This window comes from Brassica oleracea, chromosome C7, assembly GCF_000695525.1.
Source record: "Brassica oleracea var. oleracea cultivar TO1000 chromosome C7, BOL, whole genome shotgun sequence".
In the NCBI taxonomy this organism is placed as follows: domain Eukaryota; kingdom Viridiplantae; phylum Streptophyta; class Magnoliopsida; order Brassicales; family Brassicaceae; genus Brassica; species Brassica oleracea.
Window position 1 is genome coordinate 15100974 of NC_027754.1, and position 19916 is coordinate 15120889.

At 36.4% G+C, this 19916-nt stretch overlaps 5 protein-coding genes across 5 annotated transcripts; 2 read left to right on the plus strand and 3 right to left on the minus strand.

The window, feature by feature from the left end:
- Window positions 1–21: 21 nt before the first annotated feature.
- Window positions 22–2477, minus strand: LOC106304977 (putative E3 ubiquitin-protein ligase XBAT35). Its single transcript, XM_013741356.1, has 9 exons — window positions 2317–2477; window positions 2115–2229; window positions 1835–1915; window positions 1516–1589; window positions 1349–1440; window positions 1181–1259; window positions 966–1071; window positions 528–613; window positions 22–427 (listed from the first exon to the last, which is right to left on the minus strand). The coding sequence occupies exons 1-9, from the start codon at window positions 2416–2418 to the stop codon at window positions 95–97; spliced, it is 1068 nt and encodes a 355-aa protein (XP_013596810.1). The 5' UTR covers window positions 2419–2477; the 3' UTR covers window positions 22–94.
- A 670-nt stretch (window positions 2478–3147) lies between these two features.
- On the minus strand, window positions 3148–7678 carry LOC106304690. Its single transcript, XM_013741088.1, has 9 exons — window positions 7481–7678; window positions 6981–7067; window positions 6815–6904; window positions 6649–6735; window positions 6455–6553; window positions 4187–6244; window positions 3963–4109; window positions 3514–3890; window positions 3148–3439 (listed from the first exon to the last, which is right to left on the minus strand). The coding sequence occupies exons 1-9, from the start codon at window positions 7526–7528 to the stop codon at window positions 3247–3249; spliced, it is 3186 nt and encodes a 1061-aa protein (XP_013596542.1). The 5' UTR covers window positions 7529–7678; the 3' UTR covers window positions 3148–3246.
- Window positions 7679–8421: 743 nt separating this feature from the next.
- Window positions 8422–9312, plus strand: LOC106305000. The gene is made up of 2 exons (XM_013741380.1): window positions 8422–8734; window positions 8834–9312. The coding sequence occupies exons 1-2, from the start codon at window positions 8559–8561 to the stop codon at window positions 9144–9146; spliced, it is 489 nt and encodes a 162-aa protein (XP_013596834.1). The 5' UTR covers window positions 8422–8558; the 3' UTR covers window positions 9147–9312.
- Window positions 9313–9596: 284 nt separating this feature from the next.
- On the plus strand, window positions 9597–11192 carry LOC106302668. The gene has a single exon (XM_013739130.1). The coding sequence runs from the start codon at window positions 9597–9599 to the stop codon at window positions 11190–11192; it is 1596 nt and encodes a 531-aa protein (XP_013594584.1).
- Window positions 11193–18140: 6948 nt separating this feature from the next.
- On the minus strand, window positions 18141–19630 carry LOC106304577 (myb-related protein Myb4-like). Its single transcript, XM_013740981.1, has 3 exons — window positions 19386–19630; window positions 19159–19288; window positions 18141–18955 (listed from the first exon to the last, which is right to left on the minus strand). The coding sequence occupies exons 1-3, from the start codon at window positions 19516–19518 to the stop codon at window positions 18361–18363; spliced, it is 858 nt and encodes a 285-aa protein (XP_013596435.1). The 5' UTR covers window positions 19519–19630; the 3' UTR covers window positions 18141–18360.
- Between the last annotated feature and the right edge of the window lie 286 nt (window positions 19631–19916).

Below are 19916 nucleotides of genomic sequence, written 5' to 3' on the forward strand. Positions count from 1 at the left end.
GGGGGGGGGGGGGGGTATGGATTTTGGGTGAGCAATAAATTAAAAAAAAAACATTTTCAAATGAAGGAGAGATCTGTCCCATACATGTTGTAGTTCAGACACGGTACACCTTCATAACCTGATGGATGTTGGCCCGACAGATCGGACATTCCGATGCATGGGATTTGATCTGGGTCAAGCAAGACATGCAACCTGCGACATGTCCACACGGGACACAAATCCCATCAGATGGAGCATCCATACATATCAAGCACTGTCCAGAGCTCCCTCCGTCTTCTGTATTTCCACCACCAACTGAAGCCGACGGAGTAGTTGAACCGCTTAATGGGTAATGCATTGGACCTTCCTCTACCGCTTCTGTATCATAATCTGCCAATGGAGGAGCAGATGGTAGTACTGTCTGGACAACGACCGGGGGACGCACTGGCTGTATATTTTTTGATTTTCATGAGAGTTTCATTATATAAAACAAATTAGAAGGAAAAAATGAAACAGTTCAATGGCTGTTTGTTGTTTTTGACATTTACCTGTGGGATTCCTTTGCATGCATCACAAAACCACTTCAGCTGTTGCCTGCCCTCTTCTATCGAAGGTGCGAGTTTCAGACTTTTTTCTGTTAAAAAAAAAGAGAAGAAAAAACTCACATGTTTTGAATTCACAAAAACAGAGTTTTAATAATTCAAGAGCAGATAATGAAACAGAGACACTTTCTTAGCAAGCTGTCAATTTTTCTTTTGATACAAACTAAGAATAGTTGTCAGCAACTTGTTGTTCAAAAAAAAAAAAAAGTTGTCAGCAACTTAACAGCATATAAATTTTTTTTAAAGCATAACAGCATTTAATTTACTCCCAACTACTTGAGGCCTACGCCTCCACGCAGACTCAGGATAAAATTCAATCAACATGCACAAAACTTAGAGGTTTGCATGTAAACAAAAATATAAATTAACATGCTGGGATATTACTTTTGTTATCATTATCAACAATCGTCACTGAAGTATTAGGGTGCATCTCCTCTGGTTCTTTTAAGTGTGGATTCCTCAAAGCCATCACCACCCGTGGCTGTGCATCCTGATGACATCATACCAGTTTCATTAACCAGATAAACCAAAATAAGCATGAGTTAAGCACATTACATCTTGTTCTTTGAATTGTTATTATATAATGATCATCGTCGTACCTTCAAACTAGCATACACAACCAGCTCAAATTTGTAAGGCTTAGGGTAAATTGAGCTAGTTGGTATGATGACAACCCATCTGCAAATCAAAGAAGATTCATATATAGTCTTCTGCATAAAGTCGAAATCCTTAGAAAAGGGTTAAGTTCAACGTGTGAGAGTACTCACACTCTTCTTGAAAGAAGCTGAGGAGCAAATACACCAAGAAGAGAAGGACCGTAAAATTCACGCATCCAACCAGAGAACACGCATATGTGATTCTTCAGAACAATCATATCCTTCAAAAGTTAGTTATAAGGAGTGAAAAAGAAGAATAAGGTATTACAAAACAATACCTCAATGGCACGTACGACCTTGGTGTACTTATAGTATCTAGCTTGTTGAAGTGGTGTCTGACAATCATAATTTACTGCCGGAAAAAAAGAAGAGATTATTACATACGAGATGAGATAAAGATCAGTATACCTAACGTAGACACCAAAGTCACATTCAGTTAAGTAGAGAGCATCCAATTATAGTAAGGATTTTTATAATTTTTTTTTTACAAATTTAGGACTATATAAATCATTTCTTAAATTCTGGGGTCCATAGGCGAATGTCTCACTTGCCTATGTTTAGGACCGCCTTTGGTAGTAAGAGAGGAGAAACACTTACCACCATTTGAAAGAAGTAATTTAACAGTCTTCTCGAGACCTCTTCTTGCAGCATGGTACAGAGGAGTCGCGTCACGGGGAGCTGATACCGACAAGAAGAGTAAAAGACATGACCAAATTAGCTGAAATACATTACAGAACTCAAACTTGTCTCTCTGATCGTAAGCATCGATCTCTCTAATATTGAATTAGCTCAGTTACTTTCTCACTTGAAACAAGAAAGATGTAATAGTCAAATTTAAGAAAAGTCTTTCTTTAATAAAAAAGAATCTTAAAAATACCAGGAGGATGGGCATTAACATTGGCGCCCAGCTCGATCAAGGTTTGTGCAACATCATATAGCTTAGACTTCTTGCAAGCCAAGATCAAAGGCGTGTTTCCTTCTTTATCCATCCACTGCGATGATATCGAAACACATGTAAATCAAAACACGACTAGTGTCCTGTAAAACCCTTAAATTCAGAGAAATATAAAAGGAGAAACCTCGAGGTTTGCACCCTCTAGACAAAGAGCTCGAATCCCTTCTACGTTGCCGGACCTCACATGGTTAAACATTAATTTCTCTTTCGATTGCATTTGTCCCATCTTTCTCGTCGATCAGAGAAAATGTTTTGTTTATGTTTACTTCCTTAGCAAATAAGAGTTCTGAGATGGCCTGGTCAAATTCAGACCAAGAAGACTTCACTCTGAAAAGTCAAAACAACTCCCTATATTTTAGAAACTTTCAAACCTATTTGTACGTTGATTATGTTTGTTATCACTGAACTCTGACAGAAGGTCCGATTTCGTGGTTAATTACGAATGTTTAAACACATTTCATTTTCCGGGCTTACATCAGCCCTCGCTCTAATCTCTGAATCTAGGTCAATTTTTGAGATATGAATTTTAATTTTTCTAAAAGACGCGTAAAACACATCAACTTTTCTAAAAGACGCGTAAAACACTAGAATTTTCGGCTCCCAAACTCCCAACTGAATACATCCGGCATCTTATGTTCGTTCTGTTGATTTTGAATCTTACTATAGTATTCTATCAGATATTTTATTTTAATCATTGACTTCGAGAAACTTGAATGAAAGAATATTATAAAACTAAACGGTCTCTCTATAAATATTTGGTTTTCACTTCCACAATATCCTATAACATAACCGTTTTATGTTTTTTCCTACTCATTGTGATACAATCCAAATTAAAAGAAGTCACCAAAGACAATCAAGCAAGTTGTAAAAACTATATGATCCTAGATATTACAATCCTATTTCCAAAACTTTTCATATCTTTGCATAAGGCAAAACAAGTTACCAACATTCCGTTTCAGAATTTTTAAGAGACAAACCTCAGATATACTTCATTTTGTATCTATAACTGGTACATGTGAAAAAAAAGAAACACAACCATAACTTACACACATGGTTAATCTGCTTCTGCCTCATTGTCCTTCTCAGAGACTGATGGATCAGACGGTGGTTCAGATGGTGGTGGAGGAGCTATAGATGAATCAGAAGCCACTGGACTTGATGATGAATTTGGACTATACCACTTTAGCAACCTATCTTTGTTTTTAGTCCACCAATCTTCTGCTTGATGTTCATCAAATCTCTTTTTACTACAAAACAAAAAAGTTTTTGGACATGATTTGTAAAATCCATAAATAAAAATAATTGAATTCATGTATGTTACCTGAATCTAACTCGTCGGAAGATCTTGTTTCCATTCACATCTACCGCAAAAGTCACATAAACGCCAGGTTCAAACTGTTCTTTACTTTCCTTTCCACCTGTTCTTGATGACGATGAAGAAGAAGATTCTGTTGGTACTGGCTTTGATGAATTTGATGTCTCGGATATACTTGAGTGCGATGATACTTGTTCATCAATCTTTTGATCTTGTGTGTTTCCAGTAGGAGATGTTTCTTGTTGATCAAGTATCGAAGTAGTAAGTAAAGATGTTTCTGTCACTTCGTTTGCATTTAGATAAACTTCAGCTTGAGAATTAATGGATTCAAAAGCTTCACTCTCTGATACTTCAGGCGGTAATTTCTCCTTCAACCCTTTCAACTAAAAACATAAAAATAGTTATATGATATGTTGGAAAAAAGTTTCTATGAGTATAAAAAATATGAATCAAACCTGTTCTGCAACAGATTTTAGGGCTTCTGTTGCTGATTTATGTTTAGAAGATTGCTTAGCAGCTAATTCAAAAGCCTCTTTAGCTGCTTTTTGGAATCTTTGGATCTCAGTTCCTTGATTATTGCATTTTTGTTTCAGATTCTTAACCTAAAATTTGAGGGCATAATGAGTTAGTTAGCTTCATTATAATATTTGGTAACATTGGACAAGAAATAAAAAAATACCTGACTCTGTAGTTTTGTCATTTCTTGGTTCATAACTTCGTTAGTCTTCTTTAAACTATCAATAACGCTCCTGGAAAATCCAGAAGTCCGTGGAGGGCTCGATCTTCTTGCGTAAGGAGAGGAGGATCTTGCAGGTAAAGGTGAGGAGGACCTTGCAGGTGGAGGAGATGACATTGGTCCAACTAGTAGACGAGCTGGAACAGCAGCAGGAGCAACAGGTTTTAAAGCGTTCTGAATCGCGGTTAGTGAAGTAGGGAATGCAATGTCTTTAAGTTGTTGGAGAGAAGGAACTTGCGAGGCACGGACACTAGAAGCATCAGGTCTAACTCCAAGCCTTGACGTCTTGCCTGATTCTGTATTATTTCCCGTCAAGAGGACTTTAGATGACCTAGTTGTTCCTTTATCTATTCTTACCGAACCATCCATTGATCGTCCAGGGGTTGCAACGTTAGTCCTACTTCCATTAGATATATAGCCAGACTCGGCCGCTTTAAGTTTGCTGTAACACGCATCGCACACACGGTGTGGTTTCCCTGGTGTTGGAGCCAATGCTGCTTTCAAAGCCTTCTTTGAACTACAAGCATGACAATGGACTAAACCACAGTTATAACAGTTATGTCTCTTGCGGGTAAACCCGAAAGCTTGGCGACATCCGGAGCAGATTGACTGATCTGCTCCAGACACCCATTTATGAATACATATACTTGATGTGAAGTTTGAGCCGCAAGATAAGCTCTTCACATGCCGGTCTCTCAAGGCTTCAACTAAAGTTGGTGTTCTTCTATCATCTGTATCACCATGTCCTAATCTTCCATTAGCACCTTTCCCCCATGTGAATACTTCACTTCTTGATGTTAAAACCGCCACATGGTGATCCCCACAAGCTATTTCTTCCACAAATTCTCCCACTAATCGGTCTTGCACCAAACAAGGTAACTTACCATCAGAGATTGAGTTACCTAGCTGACCATGTGAAGTCCCACCCATTGTGAAAACATGTCCTGAGGTTGTGAGTGCGACGGTAAATGTATGCCCACACGCGATCTGATGAAAGTTGTAGTCAATAAGTGAAGAGACACACGTGGGTAGCAAGTAAGTCTCTTTGTTCCCATGCCCTAACCTGTTTTTGTCACCATCACCCCAAGTAAACAACTTCCTTGATGACATACTTGTACCGGTCTGTCCCATAACCTCGACGATGGCCACGGTATGCCAAATGTTACAAGCAACTTTCACTGTTTTCAAACCGTTTAAAGACTGTACTTCCTTAGGACACGAAACGCTTTCTCTGTTTCCATGTCCTAAAACTCCAAACGCACCATCACCAAATGTGAATAGCTTCCCGTTTGCAGTGGCCAGAGCTGAATGCCAAGTGCCACACGCAACAGAAAGCACCTGAAGACCTTCTAAAGGACCAGAGACTCGTTTTGGTATCCAATGACTAATATCACTACCATGTCCTAAAAGCCCAACATTATGGATTCCATCTCCCCACGAAAACAAGTCTCCAGAGGTTGATACAACACAAGTGTGGTATTCTCCACAAGCAACAAAGTCTATGTTGGTTAGAGCAAGAAACTCAACTAGTTTCGGACGACTAATGTCTACTTGAATACCATGTCCAAGCCTACCTCCAGCTTCTTCTCCCCAAGTAAACACTTCTCCTTGTCTTGTCACAAGTGCAACGTGCCTCACACCGCAAACAATCTGGTGAACATCAAGAACAACGTTTGATTCCAAGGGTCTTGGAGTTAACACATCTGTTTTCACTGTCTCTTTGGTAATAGTCCCATCTGGTAGTATCCCATCGCTCCAAACCTCACCCCAAACGTAAACATCACCTAATGATTCGATATCATCTGGACCAGAACCTCCACTTGAACAGCTTGGTGTGCTTGAGACACTGATCCGGAAACCATCAGTACTTGGTCTTAACATGTTTCCACGTTCATATCCAACATCTGAGCCTAGATCAATTGATGTTCTACCTCGTGGTATGTTGTTTGGAAAAACGTCTATTGATTGACGACCAGTGGAGAAGTAGTCACTGTCGTTTATCTGAGAAATAATACAATTAACTCATATGGATTAAACTTTAGTTGTACGTAAGTATAAACCTTATGGTCAAAACTTGAGGGAAAACATTTTAAAAGGCTTTTTTTTTTTCTACGTTAGGTAACAAAAAATACATGCACACTTAAAACAGGGTATCTAAAAACGTTTCACCATATAAAAAAAAGGTATAAAAGTTAAAGAACATATATATACCTCAGGTATCTCACTTCTTGCGCGTCTATTACGACTTCTTTCAATTAAATACTTAAGGCCAGCAAACCAAATCTCTGTCTCAGCTTTGTCTTTACAGATCTACCAAAAAAATAGAAGAAGAAGAAATACATATGTGACTTTCAATTTTATAATCCAAGTTGAAGAAAGCTAATTAAAGTGGTCTCTTTACTAACCAAATCAAGCGACCTTTCTCTGTTATTGAATAAAAGTGAAAACGATAAGTGGTCTTTCTCTGGACGTAAAAATCTCTTAAAAACGGGCTGCTCATAAAAACTTGTTAGTAACACACAAGAGGCTGCTTTTATTTATTAAAAGATTAAATAACTAGGTTAAACTCACAGTTCTTTGTCCAGGGACAATTCGAGAAACTTCAGATAACTTCAAACCTTTTTCTTCTCCATGCGAAAACCAAATCAACGATTTTTCATCCTATCATCAACATTAATAGTTAGTATAATCCACTAGAAAACGAAAACATTGCATGTATTTGTTTGAAGTAGTATACCGGTGATAGCCTGAATGCACGGAATTTAGGTTTCCCTTTTCGACTGTACTTGACTAATTGAGTTCCCTTTTTCAAAACGATAAGTGCCTATAACAATGTTAATGGAAACGTGAATTATGAAGAGAGTGATTAACTGGCCTAGAAGACAAAAAAAAATGCAAACTTAATGGGAGGTCCCATTATCATAATTTGTCGGCTGAATCTACATATACCTGATAGAATTATTGGTTTTAGAATTGTCGATTTTATAATTCTCATAATTTGTAACAGAATTAAAAATCAATGTTAAAAATGGAGGTCCATTTTAGAAATTAACAACATGGAACCTTTATTACAGAAAAATAAATAAACAGATAACAAAACTCCTCCCTTTCCCAAATCAAGAAGGTTTTCTTCATAGTACACAAAAATGGCAAACATATATAACAATGTCTCTGATGTAACAGTAATGTTTAAACGTAACAGGGAAAACAAAGAAAGGAAGAAAGTAAGAAACAAACTTGGTCGATGTCACGCTCGTGATAGACATAACTAGCAGGATCTGCCATTCCATCTGAGAAACCCGAAAGAACAACGTCGGATAAACTCAAGAAGCATCAAGTGTTGTAATTCACCTGTCTTCATAGATGCATCTGTCTTCAACTCTCATCCAAATTCTCTTTAGACTATCAAAAACTTATCAGAATATATTTGAACAATTTTAGTCTGAAATATTGGTATGAGGAAATGTGTGAATGGTATAATGGAAAGAAAATGTTCTTTTGGGGGACGATCGCCATTTTAGGAATGTTTGAAGCTACCATACAATTAGCCTCAGACTTTGGCGCTTTTCCCTTCTCTCTTACCACGTCTCTCTGCTTTTTATTTTAATTATTTTACAAAAAATTATGATTTAAATTTATCTTAAAATAGGCATTTTAATAATCAAGGGTTGTTAACGTTACTTGACGCTGTGAGAAAGAAGTACTTGTTTAACTGTAAGAATTAGACCAATTGAATTTGACATCATAGAATGTAGTTTGCAAGTCGTACGATGCAACATGCACTTAACCGTCTGGTTTAAAAAAAAAAACATGCACTTAAACGTAGGTAATATTTGAATTAAATAGTATAATGTTTTTTTTGGGTGCACAGGGAGAGAAGTTGCTTTTAGAAAAGGAAGTTATTTATTTTTTCTCAAACTTTTATGAGCAATTTCTCAAAGTTGTTTCAGCTAAGAAACATGCCGAAAGTTGGTTTGCTTCATAAATAAATCGAGAAAGTTGTACTTTTTGGTCAGAATCCCAGCTTGGCCATCCAAAAGAAGCGAAGAACAACTCCACTTTCTATTCCCTTCTTTGTCCCAAAGCAATGTCATCAAGAATTTTAGTTTCTCACAGAAATGTAGTATAACGGTTACATATCCAGTTCCCATTAGTACAAATCTTAGTTATAATATTAACCTATCTTTAATATGTTCTGCATCCTTCTATATAAAAGCCTAATATTTCCTCAATAGCCATTGGCGATTTCTCCCAACACATCTTTCTTAGCAAGAAAGGAAAAGTTAAGAAGATATTATTTTGTTTTATTTTATCAATGGCTCTTTTGTGTGTTAGCAAGAAGAAAATTGTGGTGAAGCGGGCATGGAAGAGGTTCACACACAAGCTCAGATCCAAATTTAGAGACATCAAGATTGCTGCATCGGTCAGAGATTCGACTTCTCGTCTCCTCCGTGTCATCAGTCACCATCTCATCGTTCCTTTCAGGACAAGGTACCTTCAAAACACTATCCCTCGAATCCATTTCAACAGAGGATACAGTCACAATCATAGCCACTTCCTAGAATTTTTCTCTCATCCTTTTGGCAAAAGAAAGTGTTGTAGAAGGCATAGTGAGAGCATTTACCAACAAATCTACCAATACGAAGGCCAACGATGGAGGCAGGGGGAGACCAAGAGTGATGAGAAAGTTGTGGGGCGAAAAAAGGAAAGAGAAGAAGAGGAGGGGCCGCAGGAGATTGTTGATTCGATGGAAGATGCTTGGATGAGAGTGGTGGCTGCATCGCCGCACCTTAGGGTGGATGAAAAAGCCGACCAATTCATCAATAAGTTTAGAGAGGCGATGAGACTGGATAAGGAGAGATCTTTACTTGAATTCCAAGAAAGGTTAATTCGAAGTGCTTGATTTTATTGATTCTTTATTCTTCTTCTTTTTTTTTTTCCTTACTTGTGCTTTTTAAAGATTGCTTCACGGATGGATTTACATAAATTTTACGCTTTAGGATTGAAAAATATATTTGGAAAAAAAATCCTATTAGAGTACAAAACAGATTATGTGGTTTAGTATTAAATGTTTGTTACATGTAAACTGGAATCAACTCATACTATAAGAGTTGACTTCTTCTTTCATTTTCAGTAACGTTGAATAAAACAGAAAAGTTTGTTGCACAAGATCATCTTCTCCGATTTGCTCTGTGTAGACTAACATGGTATCAAAGCCATCGAGGCTCAAACTTCGATCAATTCTCGTTCTTCCGTTTTACTGATCTGGTTTCTTCATCTTCGATCGATTCAATCGGTTATTCCACCGACGATCGTTGCATTCTCCGAAGTTTCTCAGTTCGTTTCTACTACGATGGTGATCAATCGTAGATCTACGCGTCGCCTTGGTCGACCTCCTTCATCAGCTCGTCGTGCTTCTATTCCCGAAGCTTCCTCGCCGCACTCGACGGATTTCGTTGAGATTCCTCCCGATAGTATCCATTCGCCTTTCTTCCTCACCAACAGTGATAATCCAGGTCTATCCATCATCCCTGATTCTCTTGATGGAACAAATTACGATAACTGGAGTATTGCGATTACCATTGCCTTGGATGTTAAGAATAAACTCGCTTTCATCGATGGATCTATCATTAGGCCTGCTGAATCTCATCCTACATTTCGGATTTGGTCTAGATGCAACTCAATGGTGAAATCTTGGCTTCTTAATTCTGTTTCTAAGCAAATCTACAAAAGTATTCTACGTTATAATGATGCTTCTGAGATTTGGAATGATTTGAAGGCTCGATTTCACATCACAAATTTTCCAAGATCTTATCAATTCTCTCAGCAGATATGGGCTTTACAGCAAGGCACAATGGATCTCGCAACATATTATACAACCTTGAAGACTCTCTGGGATGAACTTGATGGGGCTAATTGTATAACGACTTGCAAACATTGTGATTGTTGCAAAGCTATTGACACAAGAGCTGATCATTCTAAGGTGATAAAGTTTCTGTCTGGTTTGAATGAATCATATTCTATCATTCGCAGTCAGATTATCATGAAGAAGAACATCCATGAGTTATCTGAGATCTATAATCTCCTGGATCAAGATCATAATCAGAGAAACCTTGTTCCAGTTCAGAATGCTTCAGCGTTTCAAATTTCGGCTCCTCCTCCTGTTATCTCAGTAAACGCTGCTCAATCTCAGTATCCACCAAAGCAGAACAGACCAGTGTGTGCTCATTGTGGATATAATGGCCACACTGTCGATACTTGCTACAAAATTCATGGATATCTCGTTGGGTTTAAACACAAGGGAAAGCAAGCAGCAGAGAAACAAGGTTTTGTGGCTTCTAAAAGCGCTGTTTCAACTAAGCGTGTTGTTGCTCAGTTGGCTCTTTCCGATTCTTCTTCAGAAGACTTTGGCAATCTTTCAAAAGATCAAATTGCTGAGGTTATTGCTTACTTCAACTCCAAGCTTCACACTTTACAAGCTCAAGTGAACTGTATGGCTTCATCATCTAGTGGTACCATCACTGCTCTCCTGGGTATAGCTTTCTCGAACTCAACACTTCATTTTGTTGGTATGTTGCGTGCAACGAGGAAAACCCTTTCCTCTGAATCTTGGATTGTTGACAGTGGTGCTACTCATCATGTATGTCATGATAGACGACTTTTTGCCGATTTATCTGATGCAATGAATACATCAGTCACTCTTCCTACTGGATTTGGAGTGAAAATTTCAGGAATAGGCAGCATCAGACTAAATGATTATATCACATTGTCTAATGTTCGGTTTATTCTGGATTTCAGACTGAATCTACTTTGTGTGAGCCAGTTAACCAGAGATTTGGGCTGTCGCGTGAGTTTTGATGTGGATTCTTGTCTTATACAGGATCATACCAAGGGCTTGACGATTGGGATGGCTGAGCAGATATCCAATCTTTACGTTCTGGACACATAAGATGTTGCGGAGTCTAGTTCTCTCTATCATCAGTTTGCTATTTGTTCAAATGTCATTGTTAACACTTCTCTGTGGCACAATAGACTAGGTCATCCATCTATTACTAAGACTGATGCAATAATAGATGTACTTGGATTAAAACACAGAAATAAAGGTTCATTTCATTGTGAGATTTGTCCTCTTGCTAAACAAAAACGTCTCCCTTTTAACTCCAAGAACAACATGTGTGAGAATGCCTTTGATCTTTTACACATTGATGTTTGGGGTCCTTTCTCTACATCAACTGTGGAAGGATATAGGTATTTTCTCACCATTGTAGATGACCATACGCGTGTCACATGATTATACCTTATGCGAACCAAGGATGAAGTCATCACCATCTTTCCTGAGTTCTTGAAAATGGTTGAAACTCAGTACAAAGCTGTGGTGAAGGCAGTACGTTCTGACAATGCTCAAGAATTGAAGTTTGTGGATTTATTCAAGCAGAAAGGGATTGTTCCCTATCACTCCTGCCCTGAAACGCCAGAACAGAATGCAGTAGTGGAACGCAAGCACCAACATATATTAAATGTTGCTCGTTCTCTCATGTTCCAGTCTCACCTACCTTTAGAGCTATGGGGAGATTGTGTGCTTACTGCTGTCTTTATTATCAATCGGCTACCAACTCCACTGCTCAAAGACAAGTCTCCTTTTGAAGTTCTAACTTCTAAGAAGGTTGATTACAGTGGGTTTCGGGTATTTGGTTGTTTGGCTTATTGCTCCATTTCTTCAATGGGCAGAACAAGTTTCAACCTCGTGCTCGTCCTTGTATCTTTCTTGGCTATCCCTATGGATACAAAGGTTATCGAGTCATGGATATTGAAACTAACAAAACTTATATCTCAAGGAATGTTACCTTTCATGAGGATATTTTTCCTTATACTAAAGATGAGGCAACTTCCTATTCGGATTTCTTCACTTCCTCTACTGATGATGTACAACCTGACAATGAAATTCATGTACCTGAATCAGTACCAACTCCTCCTGGTTCTTCTACAGTCGTGAATGCTCATTCTGTCTCAGTTGATAATACTTCACAGTCAGCGGTTAAAGATAATAAGAGAAAGACAAAACTACCTGCCTATCTACAAGACTTTTATTGTAATGTCTCAGAGTCTGATACGGAAATCCCTTATCCACTCTCCGCGTACATGTCTTTTGATGGCTTATCTGATGAGTATAGAGCATACATTTGTTCTGTTGCTTTACATCCTGAGCCTACTTCTTTCAGGCAAGCCAAGAAGTTTGATGAATGGTTGCAAGCCTCTGGAAGCAAATGACACTTGGACAGTATGTTCTCTTCCTCCGGGAAAACATGCAATTGGTTGCAAATGGGTGGACAAGCTCAAGTTTAACGCAGATGGGACTTTGGAGAGATACAAAGCTTGTTTGGTTGCTAAAGGTTACACTCAACAAGAAGGCATTGATTTTGCTGAAACATTCTCTCCAGTTGCTAAGATGACAACAGTGAAGACTTTGTTATCAGTAGCAGCTGCAAAGAATTGGAGTTTAACTCAACTTGATGTCTCCAACGCTTTTTTTGAGTGGAGATCTAATAGAGGAAATCTACATGACATTGCCTCCCGGTTATACACCACGACAGGGGGAAACTCTTCCACCCAATGCTGTATGTAAGCTTCAAAAATCTCTCTACGGCCTTAAACAAGCGTCAAGACAATGGTTTTTGTAGTTTAGTACTACACTGAGGCGTCTGGGATTTCAAAAGTCTCCTTCAGATCATACTCTTTTCATCAGGAATGTTAATGGCATCTACACTGCAGTTTTGGTGTATGTAGACGACATTATCATCGCCAGTAATGATGATACAGATGTTACTACTCTCAAAGAAGCTCTCGGACATGCTTTCAAACTCCGTGACTTGGGCTCTTTGAAGTACTTTCTCGGTCTTGAGATTGCTAGATCAAGCAAAGGTATATCTGTATGTCAGCGAAAATACACTCTTAGTCTTCTTGAAGATACAGGACTCTTGGCTTGCGAGCCTTCTTCAGTTCCGATGGATCCTAATGTCAAGTTATTCCAACACTCGGATGAACCGTTACTTGAAGATGCTTGTCTTTATAGACGCTTGGTTGGCAGGATGATGTATCTTACTATCACTAGACCGGACATTACGTTTGCTGTCAATAAACTTTGTCAGTTCACTTCTGCTCCAAAGAAATCACATCTTCAAGCAGCCTACAGAGTTCTGCATTATTTGAAGGGTACGGTTGGTTATGGACTACTCTATTCGTCACAATCAGATCTTGTGCTGGCTCATGTCCAGACTCAAGACGTTCCACTTCACGGGTTTTGTATGTTTCTTGGGAATGCTCTCATCTCCTGGAAGTTAAAGAAACAACAAACTGTCTCTCATTCTTCAGCAGAGTCCGAATACAGGGCCATGGAGTTTGCTTCTCGTGAAGTTGTTTGGCTATATGACTTGCTGCAGGAGTTTCAGGCTCCTCAATCTGGTCATGTGGCTTTCTATTGTGACTCTACCACAGCAATACATATTGCCAACAACCCTATTTTTCACGAAAGAACCAAACATATCGAGCTTGATTGTCACCAAGTTCGTGAACGGATTGAAGTTGGATACATCAAGACACTTCACATCCGTACACATGATCAAGTAGCAGACATCTTTACTAAACCTCTATTTCCTACTCAGTTTTACTCTTTAGTTGGCAAGATGGCTTTAAAGTCTTTGTATTTGCCATCTTGAGGGGCAATATTAGAGTAGAAAACCGGTTATGTGGTTTAGTATTGGTTAAATGTTTGTTACATGTAAACCGGAATCAACTCATACTATAAGAGTTGACTTCCTCTTTCATTTTCAGTAACGTTGAATAAAACAGAAAAGTTTGTTACACAAGATCATCTTCTCCGATTTGCTCTGTGTACACTAACAAATCCTTACTGGACTTTAGCTAAACTTGGAACATATATAATTAAGAAGAACTGAGTAAGATGATCTGCATATAAAATATCCAACATGATCGATTCGCATGAGTTATTTTCTTACACAATGTGTAAGATTTTTTTTTGTGTATTGAGTATCGATAGCAACACCCAACAACTATGTTCTGCTCGTTGGCCGAGAATCTCAACCCTTACTTATAATTCTTAAGATCGACTTTCTGTGTTAGGAACTTGCTCTATGATATGAACTAGTTTTCACCTATACACGTGAATCTACTAAGCATGTTTCAGAAGTTAACAGACAATGTTTCTCTTCCCGAACTACTTGTAACGAGGCAACCAACCATACAATGAAATGATGAGAAAAAGTCAGACTGTGAACTTGAAATCTCTGTTGACAAATAATAACTTATTAAGAAATCTTGATGAGTCGTAACGATCGACCAATCCAATAAATATTTTCCTTCACGGTTATAGGCCATGACAACTTGGTGGTAAGGACCAATTGCTGATAAGTACCAATGCCTAACTATTAAAAGTTTTAAATATACAAATAACACACAATTATAATCTATATCCTTAATCTAACAAATTAAACAAACAAATTAAACCAACAAATTCTAAACTAACAAATTTATAAAATTATGTAAAAACATTTTTAAACATTTTAATTTTAATTTTATTTTTTAATAAAAATATATATAAATAGAAAAGGAACTTTTGGAATATGATACTATTTTTAAATTAAAAAAGTTTGCAAAATTTTAAAAATAAAAATCTTTAGTAAACATTGTTCATAATAAAATATTTCTAAATATGAAATATGAAAACATTTTTATAAATTGAAAATGTTTATAAAACATTTATAAATATGTAAGAATATAATAAAAGTTTTGAAAAATGTTTTAAAATAACATAATTACTTTAAAATTCAAAAATTAGTTTTATATATGAACTTTTTTTTTAATGTTTCACAAACACAAAAATATTTAAATTAAGAAATCCTTAAGTTAACATCTATTCTATTAAAACATGAACATGACCTATTGATATAGGTGTGGTCCAACTATTTTAATACAATTATTAAAACTTTTTATTAATTATTTAAGAGAAATATTATACAAAGAAAAACATAAATATGACTGAAAAATACAAATATAAAAATTAAATTTCTAAAAAAATATAAAACAAAAGATATACCCGCCCTTTAAAGGCGGGTCAAAATCTAGTTCAATCTTAAAACTAATTAATATCAAAATTCTAAAATCCTAAAACTAACATCAAGCGGTTGGTTCTTTTGCATATGCGGTTCTACAGGGGTGGAACCGTGGAAGTTTTTTCCTCATTTGGTTGTTTTTGATGAATTGACATCAAGATACAAAAGATATTCTGCAGTGTGTTCACGTATACACTACTTCTTCTTCAATGTGAAACAAGAACCAACTAGCCACTATTTATCAGCATTTCACACATTGTAGTGAACTCAGTCATCACCATACATAAAATTATGACTCCAATCAACCTAGAAACTCTAGGATCTATTGCACGTCCGGGGAATTTCTTTCCGGCCCCCATCATGTCCCCCTATGTGATCACCTGCCCTGGTATGTTCGACATCCAATTCCAGATGCGGTGTCTTATGATCGTTTCTCACCAAGACTGGCGTAACTCGATCTTACCGGTGCCTGTAACATCAAATACGCCGGTACGCGGTCAACGCCTGGCCCCGATCATGTCCCCCTATGTGATCATCTCTGATTACCACTATCATGTTCTTGTCATCTATATCTTCGAAATCATGGCATGATTTCAAACCGTGCAGTAATGGGTTATTTATTAAATGAGCAAGATAGGATCCAAGCTTCCAAATATGCTCATTACATGAGGAAAAATACATAATTTTAATCAATTCATTTTTTTATTTGCTCTTCCTTTTTCTTCTTCTCCATGGTTTTTATCTTCTTTGTCAATTTTTTTTACAGTTCGTCGGTGTACCAACAAAAATAATATATATTTGTGACTTTTGTTTTCATGTTCGCTTTTCTGTTTTCTTCAAATAAATACGTACCCTATAGAAGATAAGTATACATCTTAGCAATAATGATAACTAATATCTTGTAATTATCTATATTCATATTACCCTTAGGGTTAGGAGTCTCTATGCTATGTATATATATGTGACCTTGTACATGAATAACGACAATCTATTTTTTATACCCATTAATTCTTTTAGTGTGATTCAAACTAAAGATGTTACTGGAGTATACTGATGCTTCAGAACTTCATTCTTCAAAAAATGGAAAATCAGAGAAACGTTTGCAAATGAGGTAACAATAAGTACATTCGACTCTATTATACAAAAAATTAGATATTTACAGCTCAGTTTTTTACGGCTTATACTTAGAAAGCTAAGTACGTCAATAAACTATTTTTTTATAATTTTGGAACCTAATAGACTGTTTGCATGTTTCGGTGATGATTATATAGAAATGAGTAAACAGGTGACTGAGTAATGGAGCATCAATTCAAATCTTATGCAAATGGGAAGAGTCGATAAAAAACACTAAAGGCAGATAAGGTTAAATCTGAAGATTAACCATATGCAAAATGAGAAGGCGAATAGGAAAGTTCGACGACGTTTCCAAATTTTTTTTGAGGCACTGTGTAACCAAAGAAATGCTGTCTGGATAAAGGTAATTGATTCTGTAAACTCGGTAGTTCCATCCTTGCTTCTTTTTCAAAACCGCGATTCAAATTTGTATTACGTAATATCTTTAAGTTGCATTGATCTTCATTGAAGGAAATTGTGGTATTATAATGTATTTAGTATTTATGGAGATGTTTACGATGACTTGGTGATTTATGATTACCAAGTTTATTTTTTCAACGTTGGTAATTTTCTTGACCAAAGGTTTAAAAAAATAAATTGGTGACTTCTTGAGTTTTAGTTACATGACAACAATAATTTTACCATAAAATGTCTTTGAACCCTTTTGGTCAAAATGTCTATGAACCCAATACTTTTTATTATCAAAATTCTAATAAATAATTTTTTGAAACTAATTGGTTTATGTGGACCATGTTTATTGATTTGATGGATTAGTTTTTATTTCCAATATTAGTTTAAATTTCCCTATTTTTATATACCGTAGATTCAAAGATGAAGGTGGTGTTAATACATTTTTAACCCTAAACATGAAGTGTTATTACATGTTAAGAAATTAAAATTAGATGTTAGTTTTTATATAAGAAAATAAGGTACGGGACGAATACTAGTAAAAACTAAATTCTAAACCAAGTAAATAAATATTAGACCAAAGAAAACCCAAGTAAATAGAAAATATTACCATTAATCCTCTTAATTTAGAAATATAAATATTTGTTTCGATATTTTCAAATTATTCTATACTTTTGTAAACCAAATAGTTATTTTAGACGCAGCAAAGTAGCGCAACGAACACAAACGATGTTCTACTCTGTTCCATACCTTTGTATAGACGCTGAAATTAGCGCTGTGACAATATTTAAAATGACTGCTGAAAATGATATTCATTGCATCTACTCTGCTGCGTCTAAAACTACATTTTTGCCACTAGTTGTAACCATTTGGAAACTAAATATATTAATCAATATGAATATTTAAAATCTTTATATATCCAATTTATAAGCATGTTTCACTTTGATTTCTGCTTTTCTTTATTTTTCTTTTGTTTGTATATACACTTTCTGTTTCATGGGTTTCTTATATTAAGAATAATAAATGCATCTCACTAAAGCATTATTTTATCTGTTTTTCTAGCATTTGGATTATTATTAAAATGTTTATAATTTCTTAAGTTACTTTCTCTAATAATTTGCTAGCTAGTAAATTACAACTTCTTCTTTTCCGCCATAGGTTAACTTGAAAACTAAATTAGAATGCCGGGTATTGCTATATATTAGAGCACTTTAATAATACATTTTAATCGTTGTTTTTCGCATGACATTCAATATTTTCAGTTAATTATTTTATTAACAGGGTAATATATATCTGAGTTAATCACTTGTCATTGATTACTACTCCAATTAGCTAACCACTCAATCAGAGTAATATTTTCAAAAAACGCAACCTCTAATTAATAAACTAACCAGATCACATGAAAAGTTAAAGACTTTTCTTAGCTTTAATTTTCACCATTTCACTTTACTCTGCAAATATGTCAGCTAATTAGAGCCCAGCTAATAGATCTTGTTCCCCTCCAGTTCTCGCCAAAACATCGAACCAAAAGTCCATCTCACTGTCGAAAACCATCTCATTCTCAACTGGGCCTAACTGCTGAAACTCTTGTTGTATCTCGTCAAAACCAGCCACGTCAAGATTCAGTGCGTAGTTGCTTTCATCCTGGCTATAAAGCGCCTCATTCCAGAAGCTCTCGTCGATGTCTGCTCCAAAAATTTCGAAAGAAGAACAGTCTTGATCCGCAATATTGATGTCTCCCGATTTATTATCCATCTTAGCCTCGTTGTTATGGCCTTCGTGGCTCATGAGTGTCACCGAAGAAACCGCATCACTCGTTGATGGTGATGCCGACAACAAGCTTTCAAAAGAAGGGTTTGATGAATTTAAGAACTCCAATTCGCGTCTAGTACTGTTCAATTTCGTCGGTACAGATTGAGATTTAGGTTTAGTAGCCTTCTTCGTATTGCTTGTCTTAGGTTTAGCGAGTTGATAATCTTCAAGTCTTTTCTTCAAGTGAGTGTGCCATACGTTCTTGATCTCATTATCCGTTCTTCCTGGCAATTTTGCTGCAATCGCTGACCATCTAGAGACAATACCAAAAGAGAAAAAGAATGTCAATACAAAATTACCAGAGAGCAGATTATCATATAGTTAACTTTATACAATAGTGGACCAAGACATGTTTCTTGTGATGATTATAGTATATGTTAGGTGTACGTAGAACGTATACAGGACATAGACATGCGTATAATTTATATGTAAAAGTAGAAGAGTGCAAAGTAATACCTATTGCCAAGGATTTGGTGCAAGCTAATGATAGCATCCTCCTCTTCTTTGGTGAAATTGCCTCTTTTAATATCAGGTTTTAAATAGTTCATCCACCTAAGTCTACAGCTTTTCCCACATCTCAAAAGACCTGCAATTAATAGTTACTATCAATGTTAAGAAATTTAATTTTCATATTTAGGAAATTGAACTATATGTAAAATATGTAAATTTTAGTTTGTTCATACCAGCTTGCTTAGGGAGGGCTCGCCAGTTACTGTGACCATGTTTGTGGATAAAAGAGATCAAGATTTGATCTTCTTCAGGCGTCCATGGGCCTCTGTTCAACCCCATCTTCTCACAGCATGGAGCTCTTCCCATCTTCCGATGATGTTTTTGATTGCTGGTGAGTACGATCAAGATAGATTGTGCTGATCAAATTTTTTTGAGCTATGTGATCAAATGTTGTTGATGAGCCTGAGAATGAGTGACTTAAGGTTTTGAGTATTTATACTGAATTTGTCTAAAGGCATGTGTGAGAATTCAAAAGCATTTGGTAGGCTTCCCGGAAGGAGGAGATGAGAGAGGGGTTTTTGGGTTATTGGCACCATAGTCAAAAAGTATGTTGTACATATATATTATATTGCATGTTGGATTGAATGATATGATTTTAGAGACTACAAAGATACTAATAAACAAAAAATGGTATGCGTTAATATAAAATGTGCGTAGTGTTATAATAAACAAAAAATGGTATGCGTTAATATAAAATGTGCGTA